Here is a 23,965-nt window from a genome sequence, read left to right on the forward strand (position 1 = left end):
CTATCGGAAAGATGCTGTGTAACTTGAAAAGGTTCAGAAAAGATTTACAAGGATGCTGCCAGGGTTGGGGGATTTGAGCGAAAGGGAGAGGCTGAACAGGCTGGGGCTGTTTTCCCTGGAGCGTCAGAGGCTGAGGGGTGACCTTATAGAGATTTGGCATGCATAGGGTAAATAGTGAAAGTCTTTTCCCTGAGGTCGGGGAGTGCAGAACTAGAGGGCATAGGTTTAGGATGAGAGGGGAAAGATATAAAAGAGACCGAAGGGGCAACGTTTTCACACACAGGGTGGTAGGGATATGGAATGAGCTGCCAGAGGAAGTGGTGGAGGCTGGTACAATTACAGCATTTAAGCAACATTTGAATGGCTATATGAATAGGAAGGGTTTGGAGGGATATGGGCAGCATGCTGGCAGGTGGGACTAGATTGGGTTGGGATATCTGGTAGGCATGGACGGGTTGGACCAAAGGGTCTGTTTCCATGCTGTACATCTCTATGACTCTATAATAGTTCCAGGAATTAAAAACTTCAGTCATGAAAATAAATTGAAGAAGTTGGTCGCAATAGAGAGAAAATGACTGAGATGGAATTTGAAAGAGGTTTTCAAAATCATGAACTGGTTAGACAGATTAGATTGGAGAAGCTGATGCCACTCACAAAAGAAAAAAGAACAAGAGGATATAAGTTTAAAGTGATATGCAAATGAAGGAAAGGTGACGCAAGAAAAAATATTTTTTCACCCAGCAAGTAGTTAGGGTATGGAGTGCACTGCCTGGAAATTAGCGGAGGCAGATTTAAGAGTGCATTAGATAACAATCAGAACAGAAGTGATGTGCAAGGATACAAGGAAAAGCTAGGAGACTGCCACTAAGTAATAAAGCTGATGGGCTGAATGGCCTCTTCCTGCACCATAACAACTCTGAAATTGACAACTTTTATTTTGTATTTCCCACAACCAAAAGTCAGAAGCTTTTGACTGATCATTGAGATTGATTTCAAGCCCAGATCCAAGACGCAAAAATAACCTGCTAGCCAGCTGTATCGTAACATTATTGATCTAACAGCAAATGTTATTGTTCCCTACTGTATGTTGTAAGAGTTTTGGACTGCTAAGTAGACTCTTGTCCTTTACTGTTGTCTTATCCTACTCATTTCTGAAATTTCTTTAGTATCACTGGAACTGAAGAATTTAAAATGCCATCTGTCTGGTGTTGTAACAGCCTCTGATTTCAAGTGGGCCAAAAATGTAATACTGTATTTATTCCTACTTTATTCAAATTTCAACATCTAGGCCATCTCTTAAAGATCCCAATCCATCCTGTTACCATCAAAAGTAATTTGCTGCTTTACACTAAAGTCTATATTTCAGATGTTGGAGTTACTTCTTCCTTCTGTTTAAATTTTCAACTTATATTCTCCACGCCAATTTCAAATGAAGATTTGTTCATGTTTGTTTGCTGTGATCAACCTTTTGAAGGACAAATAATATCAATCTCAGCCTTGGGCTATCATGACATCTATATGACATCTTGTAGGGCAGTCTGTAACAAACCATATTCAGTGAAACAGCCTAATCTTGTTTATGTTCAAGTTGACCATCTGGATCATTCTTCAAGATTTCTTTGCTTTTCTCAATCCTGTTGGTACTTTAACTTTCATGATAACTGTATCAGAGACAATTGGAATGAAATATTTTGTAACTCGGTCTTGCACATCTGGCAGTGCATTTTTGATTCAGGAGTGCCTGCTATTTGGTTTTCGTTTGTAAACATCCTTCCTATAGGATTTGTGACAATCAGACCAAAGTATCTAAGCTGTCTTTATCATTGTAGGTAACCCTTACAAATTCACTATCAGATGTTCTAAATTCAACTCTATTTTAAAGACACTTTTGCTCTTGCATTTCCAGCATTTTGTTATTTTGGTTCCCTATTTACCTTTCTTTCGAAGCCTCCGAATCCTTGTTTGTATTGTCCTTTCATTCAAGAGGCCAATCGGAACTGACTTAAGAAGGGAAAAGGATGAAATTCTGAAGGGAAAATATAGAAGATTAGGCAGGAATTTAAAAAGGAGGTCCTCAAGGGTAGTAATATCTTAGCTACGAGCTAATGAAGGTAGGAATAGGAGGATAGAGCAGATAAATGTGTGGCTGAGGAGCTAGTGCACGGGAGAAGGGTTCACGTTTTTGGATTATTGGAATCTCTTCTGGGATAGAAGTGACCTGTACGAGAAAAACTGATGGCACCTGAATTGGAAGGGGCCTAATGTACTGGCAGGGAGATTTGCTAGAGCTGATCGGGAGGATTTAAATTGGGGGTTGCAGTGGGACCCAGGGAAATAGTGAGGAAAGAGCTCAATCTGAGACCGGTACAGTTGAGAAATGGAGTGAGTCAAACAGTTAGGGCAGACAGGAACAAAGCATAGAACAAGGTAGGACTGATAAATTAAACTGCATTTACTTCAATGCAAAATGCCTAACAGGGAAGGCAAATGAACTCAGGGCATGGTTAGGAGCATGGGACGGGGGATATCATAGCAGTTACAGAAAAGTGTCTCGGATGCACAAGACTGGCAGCTTAATGTTCCAGGATACAAATGCTATAGGAAGGATAGAAAGGGAGGCAAGAGAGGAGGGGGAGTGGTGTTTTTGATAAGGGATAGCATTGCTGCTGTACTTAGGGAGGATATTCCTGGGAATACATCCAAGGAAGTTATTTGGGTGGAGAAATAAGAAAGGGATGATCACTTTATTGGGATTGTATTATAGATCTCCAATAGTTAGCAGGAAATTGAGAAACAAATTTGTAAGGAGATTTCAGTTATCTGTAAGAATATGGTTATGGTATGGGACTGCCATAGAGTTAAGGGTTTTGATGGAGAAGAATTTGTGTATACAAGAACATTTTCTGATTTAGTATGTGGATGTACCTACTAGAGAAAGTACAAAATCTGACCTACTGTTGGGAAATCAGTTCAGTCAGGTAACTGAGGTGACAGTGGGAGAGCACTTTGGGGCCAGTGACCATAATTCTATTAGTTTTAAAATAGTGATGGAAAAGGATCTAAAAGTTGAAGTTCTAAATTGGAGGAAGGATAATTTTGAGGTATTAAGCATAAACTTTCAAAAGCTGATTGGGGGCAGATGTTCGCAGGTAAAGAGACGGCTGGAAAATGGGAAGCCTTAAAAAATAAGATAGAGTCCAGAGACAGTGTATTCCTGTTAGGGTGAAAGGAAAGGCTGATAGGTGTAGGGAAAGCTGGATGACTAGAGAAATTGAGGTTTTGATTAAGAAAAAGAAGAAAGCATACATCAGATATAGACAGGAGAAATTGAATGAATCCTTAGAGTATAAAGGCAGTAGGGATATACTTGAGAGAAATCTAGCATACCTTGCCAGAAAGAAAAAGGCTCCTCAAGCTATTATGTCCATTAGAGAGAGTGCTGCTACCCTGACTTGTGATCGTAAAAAGATCAATACAGCCTTTAGAAAATTCTATTTTGAATTGTATAAGTCACAGGACTGTGAGAATAGAACTAGGAAGATGGAGTCTTCCTTTAAAAATCTGGCCCTTACGAGCTTAATCTCGGAGCAGGTGTCGCTCTTAAATGCCCGCTTGACAACCCATGAGGCACAGGACGTGGTTAGGCAGCTTCAGAGTGGCAAAGCACCTGGGCCAGGCAGATTCCAGGTTGAGTTCTATGAAGAATTTATAGGGGAATTGGCTGGGCCACTCATAAATATGTACAACTATTCACTCTTGCCTTCATTGAGAGAAGCAAATATTTCTCTCATTCTCAAGAAGGGAAAGGCCCCAGAAGATTGCTCTTCATATAGATCCATATCCTTGTTAAATATGGATTTTCAAATTCTCTCAAAAATGTTAGCATTAAGACTGGAGAGGGTTTTACCATTCATTATAAAAGAGGACCAGACGGGGTTTATAAAGGGTTGCAGGTCAACTAATAACATTAGAAGGGTCTTAAATATGATACTAGCCTACCGCAGGAAGTAATACCGGGTTTAGTTGCCTTCCTAGATGCAGAGAAGGCATTTGATCGGGTAGAATGGCCATTTTTTTTATATGCTGGAACGGTTTGGTGTTGGAGAGGTCTTTATTAAATGGGTTTCAGTATTATATAATGATCCCAAAGCAGCAGTGATCACCAACGGTTTAAGTTCAGATAGCTTTAGCGTTGGCAGAGGTTGTCGCCAGGGATGTCCTCTCTCACCATTATTATTTACACTAGTGATTGAACCACTAACAGAAGCTATACGAGCTGACCCTAATATAATGGCTCCGAGGGTTGGATCGAGCAAGCACAAAATTACACTCTATGCGGATGATGATCTCCTCCTCTTAAGTGATCCTTTGACATCCGTGCCCCAATATGATCAGCCATGATCATATTGAATGGCGGTGCAGGCTCGAAGGGCAGAATGGCCTACTCCTGCATCTATTGTCTATTGTCTATTGTCATAATTCAAGTGGTCAATCTATTTGGTATGTTTTCAGGTTACAAAATCAATTTTATGAAATCGGAGGCCCTGCCGTTGGGAGGCCTTGCAAGTATGTCCAATTTTCCGGGCGGATCTTATTTTCCGTTTTGGTGGTCGCTAGAAGGTTTTCTGTACTTCGGTATTTTTATTACTCCAGTGTTTGGTCAGCTATATAAAGCCAATTGCGTACACTTATTAGAGAAAATAAGGCAGGTCCTTCAACGCTGGGAAGGTCTCCCAATATCCTTAGTTAAGATGAATATTCTACCTTGTCTTCTATATCCTATGAGAATGCTCCCCTCGATGCTGCCGTGACAGGCGTTGCATTAACTTTACAATTGGCTCGGCTCCTTTGTTTGGAATCACAGCCGGCCCCTTATCAAGTTAGAAATGCTGCACCTTTCACAAGTAAGGGGAGGACTTTCCAGATTTCAGGAGGTATCAGTTGAGCTCCTTATTATCTTATGGGTCTCTTGTGACCCACAATCAATCTGGTTAGGTATTGAGACCTCCCAAGCAAAATGCCCCCTCATCAATCTATTATTTATGGACAAGATGAGAGTTATTATGGACTATTGTAAAAACCCTATTGTACTAAATACAATCAAAGCCTGGAGGATAATGCGACAAGATGAGGGTAACCTGCAAATGGTCTCCCCTTATACCGCCATAGTGGGAACAATGGGATTCCAGCCAGGGCTGACGGATGCTACATTCAAAACTTGGGAGTCCAGAGGTATCTCCTGTTTGGGAGACCTGTTCAATGGGGAGGTTATGATGTCCTTTGAGTAGCTGCACTAGAAGTTTGGACTGCCTAGCCAGGACCTCTTTCGGTATTTTTAAATACGAGACTTTACACAAAAGAAGACCATACTGTTGGTCGATCCTTATAAATCAGATATGGAAAGGAGAGTGCTTTGGCCAATTGGGCTGCCCTCGGTCAGTACTCTTTATCACTCATTATGCAATAAGGTATCGAAGGACATGGAATGGTTATATAAAACCTGGAATCAAGAATTAGGATTGGAAATCTCTTTAGAAATGTGGGAGGATGTTTGGGAAAATGCCCGGAAGATATCTATCTGTAACAGAACTCAGGCTACTCAATTAAAGATACTTCACAGTGCTCACATGGCATTTGAGCAACTCGCAGAGTTCAAGGTAAGAGCATTCCCAATGTGTCCTAAATGTAAAATAGAACTTGGCACTCTCACGCATTGTCTGTGTACATGTCATAAGATCCGTAGGTATTGGGATAGAGTAGGGAATGCCTTGACAGAGGGTTTGGGTACGGAGATTGAATCGGATCCAATGTCCCTACTTTTGGGCTCTCCAAATCTTCCCTCCCTGGACGTATACGGGAGGAAATTATTTACTATGCGCTCCTTTTGTGTGAGGAAAAATATTTTAGTGAATTGGGTATCCGAAAGCCCCCCCCAGGACTTCCAAACTGGCACAGGATAGTCATGGAATATATCCCCCTTGACTTCCTCACTAATATGGTGCACCAAAAAACATGGCAGCCCTTTTTGAACTACATCGACACAGATATCTCGGTCATACTGTCCAGGGCTTTTGCTTAGCTGTGGTGATGGTTGTAGCTGGTTCGGGGGCCCTCAGGAGGAAGAATCCCGTATAAATACTGGTTTTATTATGACTTGATACAAATCTGTTTTGAGTATGTATCTAGTTTAGTTACCTTGTTGTTTACTGTTAGTAATGTATGATATCCTATTTTATGTTTTGGTTGTTTGTAAAATAGATTAGTAGTTTGTTTCTTTTATATAATTTTATATTGGTGTTGTTGTTATATTGTAAAGTGGAAGAAACTAGTTTGTATTATTTTTGTAATTTTGTAAAAAATCTTAAATTTTCTTTTTTTAATAAAAATATCTATAAAAAAAAGTCTCACCAGAGTAGGATACTGGAAATTCTGGGAGTTGTCACAAAACTCCATGTGAGGTTATGGGGATGGTGTGTATGGTGGGTCTGTGGGGATGCTCATCGAAGTGTCAGTACAGACTCTGGGCTACATTGCCTCTTTCTGCAATGTAAAGATTCTATGAAAAGTTAAATATTTTATAGAAGTATGCAGAATTCCCCAATTTACCCATCTTTTTGACCAGGTTAATAGAAGACATGGGCCAGCTATCTGTACTTAGAGTCAGAGATGTACAGCACGGAAATAGACCCTTCAGTCCAACCTGTCCGTGCCGACCAGATATCCCAATCCAATCTAGTCCCACCTGCCAGCACCCGGCCCATATCCCTCCAAACCCTTCCTATTCATATACCCATCCAAATGCCTTTTAAATGTTGCAATTGTACCAGCCTCCACCACATCCTCTGGCAGCTCATTCCATACACGTACCACCCTCCGCATGAAAAGTTTGCCCCTTAGGTCTCTTTTATATTTTTCCCCTCTCACCCTAAACCTATGCCCTTTAGTTCTAGACTCCCTCACCCCAGGGAAAAGACTTTGTCTATTTATCCTATCCATGCCCCTCATGATTTTATAAACCTCTATAAGGTCACCCTGCAGCCTCTGACGCTCCAGGGAAAAAAAGCCCCAGCCTATTCAGCCTCTCCCTTTGGCTCAAATCCTCCAACTCTGGCAACATCCTTGTAAATCTGTTCTGAACCCTTTCAAGTTTCACAACATCCTTCCAATAAGGAAGAGACCAGACAAGGATTACTAATTTTTGACAAATATGTAGATGCTAGCTGCAAGTAAAAACTTTTGAACCCTTAACACTTAACCCCCCTAGTTAAAACTGTAAGCCCTTTATATCACTCCCCTTACATGCACATTTGGGTAGACATTAAGGGCATTACGGGCAGTAGGAAGAACTGGGAAGACTTTCACTGGTGCTTGCTGCATGTTTTGCTGTGATGATCCTTTTGGCTTGTACAGCATTGCTGTTTTCTTTGAACTTCCTTTGCAAGCTCATTATAAAGTCTCTGACGTATTGGTTCAAAGTTACAGCATACAGCAACTGCTAAAAAGAAACAAACTGATTTGCTTCAGGCTTGAGGTTTTGTTTTATTGCAGAAGAATGCAGTGCACCTTCCTTTTTGAAAATCCAATAGCTTCTGATGAAATATTGACACCCATAAGCTGCTCAACTATCCAGCATTCATCATATAGTGGTCACAGGCAGAAAATCTTTGTTACCAAACACTGGTCACCATACCAGAAATCAATCAGCTACTTGTTGCCAGCTGAACCTATCTTTGTACATACCTCTGGCTCCAACCTTTCGGTATTCTTTCCTCCACTGCATGAACAAACAATGCAGGTCGCATTTATAATAAATAGCAGGTCATTTGTTTTTAAAAAGCATATAGAACTGTTCAACATCCTTGATTTTCAAAACAATCCTTTCCCCTATTTAGTTTTCAATCAGATACAGAAAAACAAAAAAGAAAGTCTTCTCATATCTCCATCTGTGTAAGATGAAGCTCTATCTTGAAAATGTGCTTCTTCACAAAATTTGCGAAACTCAAACAATAGTACGCAAGACTTGCATTCATTCATCCATCCTTCTTCCTCCTTATACAATCCTAGTATTTCTTAAACCTTTAATTTATTTTACACTCAGAACAATACGTTGGCAATGAGATTCTTTTCCAGCAATGTGAAGTTGTGAACAGTGTTTACATTGAATGGTTGCAACAAAAGACTTCAATTGAATGATCTCTGTGATCAGTTTGAATGATTAATTCCTTGTTACCATGTTGGCTATAGTCTTCAAAATGTTAAAGAGCCAACAATTCCAAATGCTCCTTTTGTAGACAAGAGTACTTCTAACCCTGGTTGGATTTCTTGGAGACTTCTCTAGTCGAGACTCCTCATCCAGCATGAAGACTGCATCTACCCCAGATCTCAAAGATCAATTGCTGTTTTGAAAGGTCTGAAAAAATCCAGGACAAACAAAACAGATTCATCTATTAGGATTGCTTTCAGCTTCTCAAAGACTGTCTGATTGTTAAGGGTACAACTACCATGTTGACATTACGCACAAATTTCCAATTAAAAACTCTCACATTCCAAAAAGGTCGCAGGAATTCTCATTTAGTTTTTATGGACAGAGCATTCTATTAGAGCCTTCACCTTTGCTGCCTTTGGCAACATATCTCTTGGAGAAAGTAAAGACTGAGAGGCTGGCGAGTCAGAGTCGAAAAGTGTGGCACTGGAAAAGCACAGCAGGTCAGGCAGCATTCAAGGAGCAGAAGAGTCGATGTTTTGGGCATAAGCCCTTCATCAGGAATGTGGACAGTGTAGGGGGTGGGACGGGGCTGGGGCAAGGTAGCTGGGAAGGTAATCGGTTGGTACAGGTTGGAGGAATTTGTGATCAGTCATTGGGGGAGGGTAGAGCTGATAGGTGGGAAGGACAAGTTGGACAGGTCAAGAGGGTGGTGCTGAGTTGGATGGTTGGATCTGGGATGAGGTGGGGGTTGGGGAGATTTGGAAACTGGTGAAGTTGATGCCGATGCTGTGTGATTGAAGGGTCCCAAGGCAGAAGATGAGGCGTTCTTCCTCCAGTTACTTGGTGGCTTAGATTTGTTGGTGGAGGAGGCCCAGGACTTGCACATCTTTAGGATAGTAGGAGGTAGAGTTGAAGTGGTTGGCCACATGGTGATGGGGTTGTTTGGTGTATGTGTCCAAATGATGTTCCCCGTGTCCTTGTCCTACAATGTGTCCTTGGTAAGTTGCTATTGTTTTTCCGTATTCACTTTTGTCTAAACTTGTTACTAAGCCAGCCAACTGTAATTGCTTGAATAGGTCTTCTACCTGTCTCATATGCTGTTCCTAAGTATTATTGGATGCCACTACATCGTTTAGCGAAACTACGTAGTTATGAATCTCATCTAGTCTTGTTCCATAAGGTTTTGAAAAGTAGCTGGGATGATACTTAGCCCTTGATGTCAGTGGCATCTGGCAGTACCCATTCAGTAGATAGATCTAAGCGTTGGCAGTCCCTGATTCCTTTCTATCAATGTAGCCTTCTGCTCAATGAATGGGTGTGAATCTGTCTTTGTGACCACATTTGCCTTTCTGTAATCTATAGTCTAATTGATACATCCATGTTAGGAACTAACACTACCAGTGATCTCTAGCTTCTTTGACTACATTTAACCAAATGATCTTCCAACATGTATCTTTGTTTACACCTGAGCTTGCTTTTTTGTGCTTAACTGAAAAGATTGCTGTTTTGTCAGTCCTGACACTCCTATCTCCATTTCATGCCTATCGAATGTAGTGCACAGCCATGGGTATCTCTACAGAATACCTTATACTTCCAAAGTAGTCTTTCTAAGTAGTATAAGATCCTCCTGTTGTCCTTCCTCTAACTGAGAGACCAAGAAATACTGGGTGTGTTAGTTGAATTGTACGAGGTTGCCTTGAGAACTATTTATCGCTTCTTCCACCTTTCTCTCATTGTCTTTGTCATCTTCCACTACACTTACCTCCTGACACACTTGTTCCTCTTTATCTTCTTCCCTACGATGAGGCTTGTTAACAATATATGTGATATAACCAATTCTTCTTCCTATGACCAGAACTACTACTCTGATTCTAGTTGCCGAATGTTTACCTGTCCATTCTTTCTTTTTTGCTTGTGAAACTTTCAAATGCTTTTGTGCTATCTTGCATGCTCTTGTCAGGCTTTCTAGAAATATGGACATGCAATCTAACATTGAGGATACAACTATTTGGTTAAAGAACTTCTCCCGAATCAACTTTAATGGACCGTTAACCTCAACCATGAATCAACGCAAATTGTCGAAATCCAATAAGTTCATCTGGGGAACCTCTGAGTACTAGCAAATAGTAAGAAATCTAATCCTTTGCACCAATTCTGTGGATATTCATGACAGCAGACCTTAATCATGGTTTTGAGATTCTGATAGTATCTCTTCAAAGCTCTTGTGTTTGTGGATAACATGCAGTTGACTTTAATTACTTCAACTCTACCTCCTACTACCCTAAAAATGTTAACGATTTGCTGGAGCAACGTAGACATGAAGTTGGATCCCTACTCTGATTGATTGATTGTATCTCATGTGGTAGCCTGTAACAAATTAAAAATTGAATTAACTTTTCTATTTCTGCCCTAGCTGTAATTGTCCTTTAAAGGAATAGCTTCTGGGAATGTTGTTATCATATCCAAAATTTTAAGGGTGTACTGATGTACTGTGTTCATTTTCAGTGTTAAAAATCACACAACACCAGGTTGTAGTCTGCAACAGGCTTATTTGAAAATACTAGCTTTCAGAGCACTGCTCCTTCATCAGGTGGTTGTGGAGGATAAGATCGTAAGACACAATTATTAGCAAAAGTTTACAGTGTGATGCAACTGAAATTACATTTTGGAAGAGACCTGGGTTGTTTATTGAGTTTCTCATCTTTTAAAATAATTACGTTGGTTTCAGTTCTTTCTTGTGTAAACCCCAGAACTTTTTTAAAAAAAAAGTTACATTCTCAATAGAACTTTAACAATAGGTTCCATGTCATCTCAGATATCGCAATGAATGTGTGAGGTATCCTGTATGAGGCTGTCTGTGCTGCAATGTTCAGACTAATTCTAATCTAAAAAAGGGACTTACAGAATCTTACATAGATTCATGCAGTTTTTGAGCAAAATAAAATATAATTCTGCAAGTATAAACGCCACAAACGTGTATGTATGTGTGCATGTGCGTGAGGGAGTATGAGTGTCTGTGAGAGAGTGTGCATGTGTCTCGAGTGTAAAGGGGTATAAGTCTGTGAGAGAGTGCGTGTGTATGTGTGAGCATATGAGAGAGGATCTGTAGGAGTTTGTGTAGCGGGGTCACCTGTAGTGTGACATCAACCCAACGTTCCGATTGAGGCCATCCCCATGGGTACTGAACTTGGCTATCAGCTGCTGCTCAGCCACTTTTCGTTGTTTCCCGTCCCAAAGTCCACCTTGGAGGATGGTCACCTGAAGGTCTGAGGTAGAACATCCCGGACTGCTGAAGTGTTCTCCACCTGGGAGGGAACACGCCTGTCTGTTGATTGTTATGCGGTGTCCATTCATCTGTTGCCATAGCCTCTGCTCAGTCTCACCAATGTACTATGCCTCAGTGCATCCTTGCCTGCAGCGTATGAAATAAACAACGTTGGCCGAGTCACACGAGTACATATATGGTGGATGCTGCCCCCACGTGTCAACCTCTGACATGTCTTGCAGTGCCTGCTGTGACAGAGTTGTATGGTGCTGTCCTGAAAGCCAGGCAGTTTGCTGTGAACAATGATCTGTTTGAGGTTTGGTGGTTGTTTAAAGGCAAGAAGCGGAGGTCTTGGCGAGGTGCTCATCCTCATTGATAATGTGTTGCAGGCTGCAAAGAAGGTGGCATAGTTTTTCAGCTACTGAGAATTATTTTCAATAATGGTTCTATGTAGTCTGTAAATACACAACTGAATGGTTCATCAAAACGTTGCGTCAAAGGTCCTTTTTTGATTGCATGTTGAGATTTCCCACTATGTGACATCTACGACACACTCTACAGAACTGCAGTATATCCTTGGACATCTTAACCAAGTCATAGCCATGTAAACTACCTGTTTACCGATGCCTGCAATTTCTGTATTTCTGTATGTCACAGGAATTTCACTACTCATAATATCTTCTTGCGATACCTGAGCGATATCACTATTTGATGAACAGCCATCCATTCTTCATCTGCAGGTCTGAGAGGATGTCTTCACTTCCTCATTTCAACTCCATTTTTAACATAGTATCTCTTTAGAACTTCTTCACCCTCAGCTTCAGTATGAGCTGGCTGTACTGATTTAGAAACATAGAAAATAGGAGCAAGAGTAAGCCATTGGCTCTTCAAGCCTGCTTTGCCATTCAAAATGATTATGGTTGATCATCCAACTCAGTACCCTGTTCCTTCTTTCTCCCCATACCCTTGGATCCCTTCAGCCCTAAGAACGATAGCTAACTCCTTAAAAACCTTCAATGTTTTTCACCTCAACTGCTTTCTGTGGCAGAGGATACCATATTCTCTCACCATTCTCCTATCCTTAGACTGTGACCCCCGATTCTGGACTTCCCTGTCATCAGAAACATCCTTCCTGCATTAACCCTGTCCAGTCCTTTTAGAATTTTATAGTTTTCTGAGATTTCCCCCATCTTTCTTCTAAACTCCAGTGAATATAATCCTAAATGATCCAGGCTGTTTTTGTACATCAGTCCCAGGCATCAGTCTGGTAAACCTTAACAGCAATCCTTCAATAGCCAGAACATCTACCCTCAAACAAAGAGACCAAAACTGTATACAGTGCAAAATTCCATGCACGGACTGCCAGAAACACTACGTAGGACAAACGGGAAGAAAGTTAGCCACCAGGATACACGAACACCAGCTAGCCACAAAAAGACACGACCCTCTCTCCCTCGTAGCCCTACACATGGAGGGAAAAAAACCACCATTTCAACTGGGACAACACGTCTATCCTGGGACAGGCTAAGCAAAGACATGCCAGACAATTTCTAGAGGCCTGGCACTCCAATCACAACGCCATAAACAAACACACAGATCTAGATACCATCTATCAACCCCTCAGAAAACGAACAGGAAACGACATCACCACAAACCCCTGGAACCCCATCCAGGGCAAACATATAAATAGAAAGCAAGAGACAACAGCTTCGCTTTACTTGGAGGTCACCACCGATGATACCTAGCCAGGTAATGAAACGTCTGGATATCAAACCTACAGCTCAGTGAGCAAACCTACACCCTAAACCTCAACCTGAGCTACAAACCTTGTATACAGTACTCCGGATGTAGTTTCACTGAGGCCTTGTACAATTGCAGCAAAACATCCCTGCTCTTGTACTCCAATCCTCTTGCTCTGAAAGCCAACATAATATTTGCCACCTTGAATGCCTGCTGTACTTTGATTAGTATGTGCATTAGTACTTGTATCTCGCCGTTTCCAAATTTATTGCCATTCAGATAATCCAACTGTGGCTCAAGTAGCCCCAGAAAAGCTAGAGTCTCTGGGAATCTGGGGCAATTCTTGCAGCTAATTGGAATCATTCTGAGCAAAAAGGTGGTGGTTGCTGGAGGGCAGATATCTCTGTCGGAGTTCCTCAGGTAGCGTTTCAGTCCAACCAACTTCAACTGCTTAATTAACGACTTTCTGCCCATCATCAGGTCAGAGGTGGGAATGTTAACTGATGATTGCACAGTGTTCAGCACCATTTATGGCTCCACAGATACGGAAACATTTACAGAAACAGTTCCGTTTTAAATCTTTAATACACCATCTGAAGTTTAACAACATCTTTCCTATAGAAAGGTGACCAGAATTGTCCACATATTCCAAAAGTGGCCTCACTAATGTCCTGCACAGCCACAACATGACCTCCCAATTCCTATTCTCAATGCACTGACCAATTAAGGGAAGCATGCCAAATGCCATCTTCACCAACCTGTCTACCTGCGATACCACTTTCAAAGAACTATGCACCTGCATCCCAAGGTCTCTTTATTCAGTAACACTCCCCAGGACCCTACAATTAACTGGAGAGGTCCTACCCTAATTTGTCTTAGTAAAATGCAACACCTCACATTTATCTACATTAAACTTTGCCACTCATTGACCCATTGGCCCATCTGATCAACGTCCCGTTGTACTCTGAGATAATCTTCGCTGTCCACTACATAACCTATTTTGATGCTATCTGCAACCTTACTAACCATACCTCTTGTATTCACATCAAAATCATTTATATGAATGACAAAAACCAGTGGACCCAGCACCAATCCCTATGGTACACCACTGGTCTCAGGCTTCCAGTCTGCAAAGCAAACCTCTACCACCACCCTGTCTACTGCCTTCAAGACAATGAACTTTAGACTTAGTCCATTGACCTGAAATGTAACTAGACCAACCATGTAAGTATTGTGGCTACTGTAGCAGGGCAGCTACTAGATCTGTGGGGAGTAATCTCATCCCAAGAAACGACATGATACAAGAAAAAGCTCATACAATGCTTCTCACTTTCTACAAAGTGATGAATGCTCCCTCTGAATCCATCCCTTTTAAATTTCAAATTATACATGTTATGATCTTAAATGATTGAGTTTTTTGAAGAAGTAACAAAGAAGATTGATGAGGGCAGAGCAGTAGATGTAATCTATATGGACTTCAGTAAGGCATTTGACAAGGTTCCCCATGGGCGGATGATTAGCAAGATTAGATCTCATGGAATACAGGGAGAACTAGCCATTTGGATACAGAGCTGGCTCAAAGGTAGAAGACAGAGGGTGGTTTTTCAGACTGGAGGCCTGTGACCAGTGGAGTGCCACAAGGATTGGTGCTGGGTCGTCTACTTTTTGTCATTTACATAAATGATTTGGATGCGAGGATAAGAGGTACAGTTAGTAAGTTTGCAGATGACACCAAAATTGGAGGCGTAGTGGTTACCTCCAGATTACAACAGGATCTGGACCAGATAGGCCAGTGGGCTGAGAAGTGGCAGATGAAGTTTAATTCAGATAAATGTGAGGTGCTGCATTTTGGGAAATCAAATCTTAGCAGGACTTATATACTTAATGGCAAGGTCCTAGGGAGTGTTGCTGAACAAAAAGACCTTGGCGTGCAGGTTCATAGCTCCTTGAAAGAGGAGTCGCAGGTAGATAGGATAGTGAAGAATGCATTTGGTATGCTTTCCTTTATTGGTCAGAGTATTGAGTACAGGAGTTGGGGGGTCATGTTGCAGCTGTACAGGACATTGGTTAGGCCACTGTTGGAATATTGCGTGCAATTTTGGTCTCCTTCCTATCGGAAAGATGTTGTGAAACTTGAAAGGGTTCAGAAAAGATTTACAAGGATGTTGCCAGGGTTGGAGGATTTGAGCTATAGGGAGAGGCTGAACAGCTTGGGGCTGTTTTCCCTGGAACATCGGAGGCTGAGGGGTGACTTTATAGAGGTTTACAAAATTGAGGGGCATGGATAGGATAAATAGGCAAAGTCTTTTCTTGGGATCGGGGAGTGCAGAACTAGAGGACATAGGTTTAGGATGACAGGGGAAAGATATAAAACAGACCTAAGGGGCAACTTTTTCACAGAGAGTGGTACGTGTATGGAATGAGCTGCCAGAGGATGTGGTGGAGGCTGGTACAATTGCAACATTTAAGAGGCATTTGGATGGGTTTGGATAGGAAGGGTTTGGGAGGGATATGGGCCGGGTGCTGGCAGGTGGGACGAGATTGGGTTGGGATATCTGGTCTGCATGGACGGGTTGGACAGAAGGGTCTGTTTCCATGCTGTACATCTCTATGACTCTAAATCCTGATCCAGATCATCATGCTCTTATAGCTTAATTTTTCTGCTTTTGTATGATGAGTTTTGGACCTTCACTGTGGCTTCTCAATAGACTAAAATGGATTTTGGTGAAATCTGACAAAGATGTTTGCATTTCTTGACTTCAGAGGAAGAACTCCAGCAATATATTAATGTCTCACTGACTTGGGTAGTTGACCACTTTCAATACTGAAAATATTGGAGGTGCATCGAGCCATAACAATAAGGGCTGTCAGACAGATTTGGTCTTTTATGGGCTACTAATTGTTTATCATTGCAAAGTATTGTAATTCAGAAAAATAGTCGAAATCATAGAGCTTTGTTTGATTCATTTTCATGTCAAACTGTCAAATTCTCTTTCTCAGAATTGATTGCTGCTACCAGTGATAGTGTGATCCTGTTTCCTAAGTGAAAAAAAACAAGTAATTTCAGACTAACATCATTTTGACCTTGAATTCTTTCAAATGTGTCAAGGAGCACTTAAACATTAGAGAAATTAACATTTTGGCTTCAGGTCCACCTCTGGAACATTAATTTTTCTCTGTCAGCAAATCATAACTTCAGTGGGGTGTTATTTTGTTTTTTAACACTTAATTTGCCAGCCTTAATATGCACACAGCAAAGCTTTCTTAATATAATACTTTATGTCCTAATTTGGTGTAGCTCAGCATTTGTCTATTTTATGCTGCAATGTGTAATATATGATGTATGTGGTATTCAGTTGCTGCTACCACTGAGAGAGTAATTCAAATACATTTATGCTTAGTTTTTCAAAACTATGTTCTGAAAGTTATGTATTTTCTGTTTCCTGGCAGGCTAATCCAGCAGTCAGCAGACTCCCTGTGGAACATGGCTTTTGATTTCATTCTTGACAATGTTCAAGTTGTGATGCAGCAAATCTATGGAAGCACGTTAAAATTTACATGAAAGGACAACGCTAGTGAAATTTTTAAAATCTGAAACACTGGAGCCTGGAGCTCCCATCTTGTGCCATAAATCCTTTGTGAAGCTCTTAAAATTTGCATGGTAGTAATACATTGTGTTTTTATGAAAACATTTCTGATATTGAAAAAACATTTTGTAGGTTTTTTTCTTGGCAAAAATTGTGTGCCAAATTCTTGTTGGAGTTGCATGTAAATAATTGTGTTGTAAAAAGTATCATGTATGTAGAATACATTGTATTTAAAAAAATTGTTGTTTATAAAGTTTGTTTTTTAGTGTTTACTTCTATTTAATAAAAAATGTTTGTCGTGAATTTATAACAGAACTCTCTGATCTAATTTTTTTGAATGTAGGAAATTAAAAGACATAGTTTGGAGATGGGAAGATCTGAGTCTATCAGAGACTGGAAGTACCCTGAAATATGTGTGTAAAGATCTCTTGGAAGCTCGCTATACTTTAATTGGCTGGCATGTGTAAAATTTTGGTTTGCAATTTGCTGATGTCTGGAATCCTCTGACCAAGTCCCGTACAGAGTTAGAGTCAGGCAGTGGTGGGTTCCAACTGGTTTACCTTGATAACAGTTAACCAGGAAACATTTGAAGAATTAAAATCTTCCATAACTTCTGGTTTAGAATAAAACTAACATCCCCTCCCTAACCACCACTGCCACCAAACACCTAACCTTACATGATTACCCAACCTGACTCATCTGCCACCCTCACTTGGCACCTTGCCCATTTACCTTCTCTCAGTAATACCACAAAGTGGGACCTTTAAATATTTTGTTTTCTAGAATATGGAATTTGTAAGTTATGCAAGCCATAAAAATTGTGATATGCTTTTAATGCTGTTTCACTTTTCTGCTGTCTGGATGGTTTGCTACATTGTAGCTGTTGTGATGGATTCTCCATCATATGTTCAGCTGGAAAATTCCTGGTGAGTGAGCAAACTTTGTTTGATCCAGTTTAAATACAGGGATTCAAAGATAGATCATTCAGGCCACAACAGGCATTTCAAATGCAAACGGATAATGATATCACTGCCAGAAGTATTCTCAGTTAAAGTAGTTAATTTGATTACTGCCTAAATCTTCAGTTGTCAAACATTTGTGTATTATTTCCTATGGCAGTGAACATTTAATAATTTAGTTGCCTCAGTAAATGATATTCTGGATTAGTGGTGCTGGACGAGCACAGCAGTTCAGGCAGCATCCAAGTAGCTTTGAAATCGACGCTTCGGTCAAAAGCCCTTCATCAGGAATTCGGGCTTTTGCCCGTAACGTCAATTTCAAAGCTACTTAGATGCTGCCTGAACTGCTGTGCTCTTCCAGCACCACTAATCCAGAATCTGGTTTCCAGCATCTGCAGTCATTGTTTTTACCTCAGTAAATGATATGCCAACACTGAATAAATACAGATCAAGATAGGAAGCAATTAACAGTTTGAAAAAAATCCTAAATTTAAAGCTTGTTTATTCACCACCTTCTGTTTTTGTTCACTTAGTTCCAACATCTTGTTCAGCAATAATTTTACATTAATCCCTTCTAATCAATGTTAATATGCTATTTGTCTTCCCAATTGCTCATTGTACCTTCACATTGACTTTGTTTCAAGTACAAGTGCGCAAAGTTGACCATTTAATAAGAAACTAATTTTTCTAGATTGTACTCCAAATGTTAATTCTTTTATCCACCCATTCAAACAATGTGTTTCTTTGTAAACCTTTTGTCCTTCTCAGTTTACTTTCCAACGTGGTTCCATATTGTCATCAAATGTCTGACATTACATTTGTTCAATCATCTGAGTCATCAGTAGACTCTAACTGACCAAAGACCCAGCCTGAATTCTTGCAACACCTGACTAGGAACAGCCTATCAATCTGAAAATGACCTATTTATTACTCTTATGTTTCCTGTTCTATAACCAGTTCTTTATCTATTCTAGTAAAGGGTCTTAAATAAAACAAAGAACTGTGGATGCTGCAGATCTGAAATGACAGCAAATTAGAGAAACTCAGCAGATGTGGCAGCTTCTGTGGAGAGAAAGCTAAGTTAGCATCAAGTCCAGTAATTCTTCAGATTTCACTGAACTTGTGTTTTAACTCTCTTCAACCTGGCTACCTTTTTTGAATAAATGGAAAATGAAACTTAAATGATTGTTACTTATTCAGCTAACTAAAACTCAATTTGTTCTAACCCATGTCGTCCCCAATATTTCACAATTTTTTTTGTTTTACTTTGAATTTTGGCACATTTGTAAAGATGGGTCAGGGCAGTTATGAAATTATTCTTTTTGGACAGATGAACAAGGAAAATCAGAACACTGAACAAAGGCATTGATTGGTAACTGATTATGCTATTTGAAGGGTTGAAAAAGGAGAAAATATTAACTGGAGGTACATATTAGTAATCTGACTCTGGTTGACAATAGTGATGTGACAAATGGAGACGTAGTAGTTATAATGGTAAATCAAATTCCCAATAGAGAATTCTGAAGTAGTATCGTACCAGATGCAAAACTAACTTTGTTTCCACAGATGCTGCCAGGTTTGCTGACTTTCTCCAGCAATGTCTTTTTTTTTCAGACTTCCAGCATCCACAATATTTTTCTTTTACCCTTTAGAGAGAAATGACCTGACAGGTTCAAAACTATTGTCTTCACCAAGGATGGTAGAGCAAATAGTGGAGGTAAAAGAAACTGAGAAGAACTTCCTGGTAGCTTCCAGTCCGTTACTTGTAGATGTTAGGCTTATAAAATCAGACAAGAAGAAAAGGCGTCTACCAAACAGGCTGATTCTTTGGAAATCCAGCTCTTGGATCTAATTTTTGAAAATTTTATTCATAAGAGTGAAGGCAAAGAAAATGAGGCAGATTATTTATTTTCGTCTTCACTAGGAAAGCAACAAACAGATTTACAATTGAAAAAGTTATACAAAACAGTCAAGTTGAATCAAAAATAATATCTGAAGTCTTGATGAGAAAATGATGACAACCTCAAATACCAACCAATGAGGAACACACACGTGTCCATCTGGCTATCATAACGGAAGTTGGCAAGTGACTTAAATACCAAATTGACCCATCATTGGAATTTTGAAAGATAAGTCTAAATATAACACTTAAAAATTAGAGATATTTCCTGAAGTTTTCCTGCCTTTAGCAAAAATAGTAGTGGAACTATTACACTTTTTATTAAGTTATGGATTACCCAAAGAAATACATCGATCAAGATTAAACTTTTATTACGTAGGTAAGTAAAGAAATTATTATGAGTTCAGGGATGAAACAGTTTGGATCTTTTGTGCACCATCCACAATCTTAAGGTGCATTGGAAAGATGGCATAAAACTTTGGAGACAATTGAAATGTTCTGGGCAATGATTAGGATGAGGTAACCTCTTTGTTACTGTTTCACATTAGGCACTTTCCTGATGAAGGTATAGACCTTATTCCTGAACAAATATGGACATGAGGCAAGATGACCACTTTAATTGATTTGCAAGTTAATAAACTAAAAAAAAGTTCAATCTATATTTATTCACTCTTAAGACATGGGTGTCCTTGGCTGGCCAGCATTTATTGTCATACCATCTAGTTGCCAGTGGTGAGCTGCTGCCTTGAACTGCTTCAGTCCACATTTTGTAGGCCGATACAGTGGACTCTGGGCACTTCCAGCAGATTAGAAAACAGCAGATGTGACACCACTGATTAAAGAAAAAGGTAGACAAAAGAATGGGGAATTATAGACCGGTTGGCTTAATTTCTGTAGTGGGGAAAATGCTCGAGTCTGTTATCAAGGAAGAAATTGTCCTGTTGGGCAGATGCAGCATGGGTTCATGAGGGCAGGTCATATTTAATTACTGGAATTCTATGAAGACATTATGAGCAGGGTGGACAACAGGGACCCAGTAGATGTGGTGATCTAGATTTTCAAAAGGCATTCAATAATGTGCTGCACAAAAGGCTGCTGCATAAGATAAAGATGCAAGGCATTACGGGCAATGTATTAGCATGGACAGAGGATTGGTTAACTAATAGGAAGCAAAGAGTGGGGATAAATGTGTGTTTTTCTGGTTGGCAAGTCAATGACTAGTGGTGTGCCTCAGGGATCAGTGTTGGGACCATAATTATTCACAATTTACATCGATTATTTGAAGTTGAGGACCATGTGTAGTGTGTCAAAGTTTGCGGGTGACACCAAGATGAGTGGCAGAGCAAAGTGTGCAGAGGATTGTGAAACTATGCAGTGGGACATAAATAGTTTAAGTGAGTGGGCAAAGGTCTGGCAGATGGAGTAAAATGTTCATAAATGTGAAATCATCCATTTTGGTAGGAATAACAGTAAAAAGAACTATTATTTGAATAGCAAAAAAATTGTAGCATGCTGCTGTGCAGAAGGACCTGGGTGTCCTTCTACGTGAATCACAGAAGGTTGGTCTGCAGGTGCACCAGGTAATTAAGGCAAATGAAATTTTGTCCTTCATTGAGAAAGGGATTGTGTTTTAAAAGCAGGGAGTTATGTTACAGCTGTATAGGGTGCTGGTGAGGCCACACCATGAGTACTGTGTGCAATTTTGGTCTCCTTACTTGAGGAAGAATGTACTGGCATTAAAGATTCACTAGGTTGATTTTGGACTTTGAGGTTGGCTTACGAGGAGAGACTGAGATTATATTCATTGCAATTGAGAAGAATGAAAGGGGGGATCTTATAGGAACATAAAACTATGAAAAGAATAGATGTAGAGAGGAACTTCTTCACCCAGCTATGGAATTCCCTGCCCAGTGAAGTGGTTGAGGCTACCTCCTCAAAGGTTTTTTAAAGCGAAGATAGATAATCTTCTGAACAGGAAATGAATTAAGAGTTATAGTGAGAGGGTGGGTAAGTGGGAGCTGAGACCATGAAAAGATCAGCCATGCTCTTATTGAATGGTGAACCAGGTTTGAAGGACCAGATGGCCTACTTCTAGTTCTTCTGATTCCCCAATGCTGTTAAGGAGGGAATTCCAGGGTTTTGATCCAGCGATAGTGAAGGAACAGTGATATATTTCCAAGTCAGAATGGTACGTGGCTTGGAGGGAAACTACAGGTGGTGATTTTGGTGTTCCCATGTACCTACTGCCCAAGTCCATTTAGAAGAAAGTAGTTGTGGATTTGGATGGTGCATTGGTGAATTTCTGCAGTGCATCTTGTAGAAAGTACACACAGCTGCTACTGAGTGTCAGTGGTGGAAGAGGAGAAAGTTTGTGGATATGATGCTAATCAAGCAAGCTGCTTTGTCCTAAGTCTCACACACACACACTCACCACAGTATTCCTAGCTACTGAGGAGTCTAGTTGCGTTTCTGGTAACCCTAAGGATATTGAGTTGTGAATGGTGCTGAACATCCCCACTTCTGATCTTCATGCTAGAGGGAATGCTATTTATTAAGCAGTTGAAGATGGTTGAGCCTCAGACACTGAGGAAGTCCTGCAAATTTTTTTCTTCTCCCTCCATGGATTCCAGGTTTGCCAGGAACTTGATGTAGACTTGCTGACAAGTCACTCTCACCTCATGGATTAAACAGATTTTTCTTTCATTTTTAAATCAAGTTCAGAAAGCAAAAGCATAACACTTTATTTCCTTAAATTAAAACCAGTTATAAAAATTCAGGAATTGAACCTCTTTTGAATGTCAGTAATTATTGCTGAACCCTTCTCAGTATGCTTTTAACAGATAACAGCAAGCACTTCCAACAAGCTCAAGTAAAGACTTTGACTAGTCTCAGCTACTCAAAATCTGAAATGCAAGATGACCACTGTATCTGCCTGAGCAGTCTACAAGAATTACATTGCTAATTTTCATCTGCACCCACTTGTTCAAGTGCAGAACACAACTCTTCTACACTCCAATGTCTTTACATCCTCCTAAAAATGTGTGTTAGCAACAACAGGTTGCAATACTCTTCTGAGGGTGAACTATTGTCTTATATCTCTTTGGTAGCCTTGTAGCTTTACACTCTAGACCCTTTAGGGTACAGGAGAGGCTGTTCCAAAATGGTGTGAGTCGGAGTCATCATGAAATGGCATTAATGTGCATCCAAATGCAAAGACCATGTAAAATCATGTCAATTATGAAGATTTCCTGAAGGAAGAGTGTCTTAGTAATGCCCTTATAAAAGTCCTTTGCAAAAGGGAATTGCTGATTGACAAATTTATTAAGAATTTTTTTGAGCATATAATTCAGTAAGGCAGCTATACAGGAACCTTTCTCTTACTACACATGCAGTGTCAACCATTTTAACCATAAACAAAAATCACTTGTTGAGATAATCTCTGGGAAATATATAGCCTATTTCCTCAAAAACACATCTGTCCCATGAACATTACCTAGTGTTTGCCTACTGCTTTGATTCAGGAAACCTAATTTATTGACAACTTCACAAATATATAAAATTGGTTAAGAACACCAAGAAGCCTGATGAAAATGGGATACAAATATGTTACATCATGATTATCACATGAATCTGGCTTATAGTGAAATCTGTTACAAAACAGAGCTCTAACCCAGGCTATTAATTTCAAAGCACCTGGATGGCATTGGGTAAAATGGAAAAAGTAGTCAAAAGAAAATAACTTCCAAGGGAAAGATTCAGGAATTAATAAATGGAAAAAAAGGAGAGTAATGTACAAGGCAGTATGTTTTTAAAGCTTCTAAAACAGAAAGATTCCTTTCCAGAAATGGAAGGGAATGATTGTCACAGGTGATACAGGCTTCATACTGAATGGGAACATTGCCTGAAAATCAGTGAATGCTAAATATTTGGTTAAATTAATATTTCTCTATCCAATTCCATTTTAAGTAGAAAATGGATAAAACAGTTGAGAGACTAGAACAGCAGAAAAATTAGGGTAGAATGGTGAAAGAAAACTGCATAAAGCAATTATATTACAGATAATGTCTCAAACTAAAATCAATATATTAATTCTAAATTCATTCCTCCTATCCCTTTGATTCATCCTTAGTTGAACAGACAGAACAGTCCTGCATGATACACAATGAAATTATCTGAACTGCAATAACTAATCTGGCTCTTTTGTTTTCTGCAAAAGTATGTGCTTACTTTTACACATGAATTAGGTAAAGTTATGAAATGGTAGCTATCAATTATAGTTGATGTTGAAAAGGTACAATATCAGAAATG

General features: G+C 39.9%; 1 protein-coding gene across 2 annotated transcripts in view; it reads left to right on the forward strand.

Moving 5' to 3' along the window:
* rev1 (REV1 DNA directed polymerase) overlaps positions 1–17,088 on the forward strand; it is a 133,979-nt gene extending 116,891 nt beyond the window's left edge. The window contains exon 23 of one of the 2 annotated variants that reach the window (XM_072577643.1): positions 16,662–17,088. In XM_072577643.1, coding sequence (XP_072433744.1) covers positions 16,662–16,773 — 112 coding nt within the window. In that variant the 3' untranslated portion in view covers positions 16,774–17,088. The remainder of the gene's footprint in view (positions 1–16,661) is intronic. The other variant, XM_072577644.1, reaches the window with a different exon arrangement.
* The last annotated feature ends 6,877 nt before the right edge of the window (positions 17,089–23,965 follow it).

This window comes from Chiloscyllium punctatum, chromosome 9 (assembly GCF_047496795.1).
Source record: "Chiloscyllium punctatum isolate Juve2018m chromosome 9, sChiPun1.3, whole genome shotgun sequence".
Classification (NCBI taxonomy): Eukaryota; Metazoa; Chordata; class Chondrichthyes; order Orectolobiformes; family Hemiscylliidae; genus Chiloscyllium; species Chiloscyllium punctatum.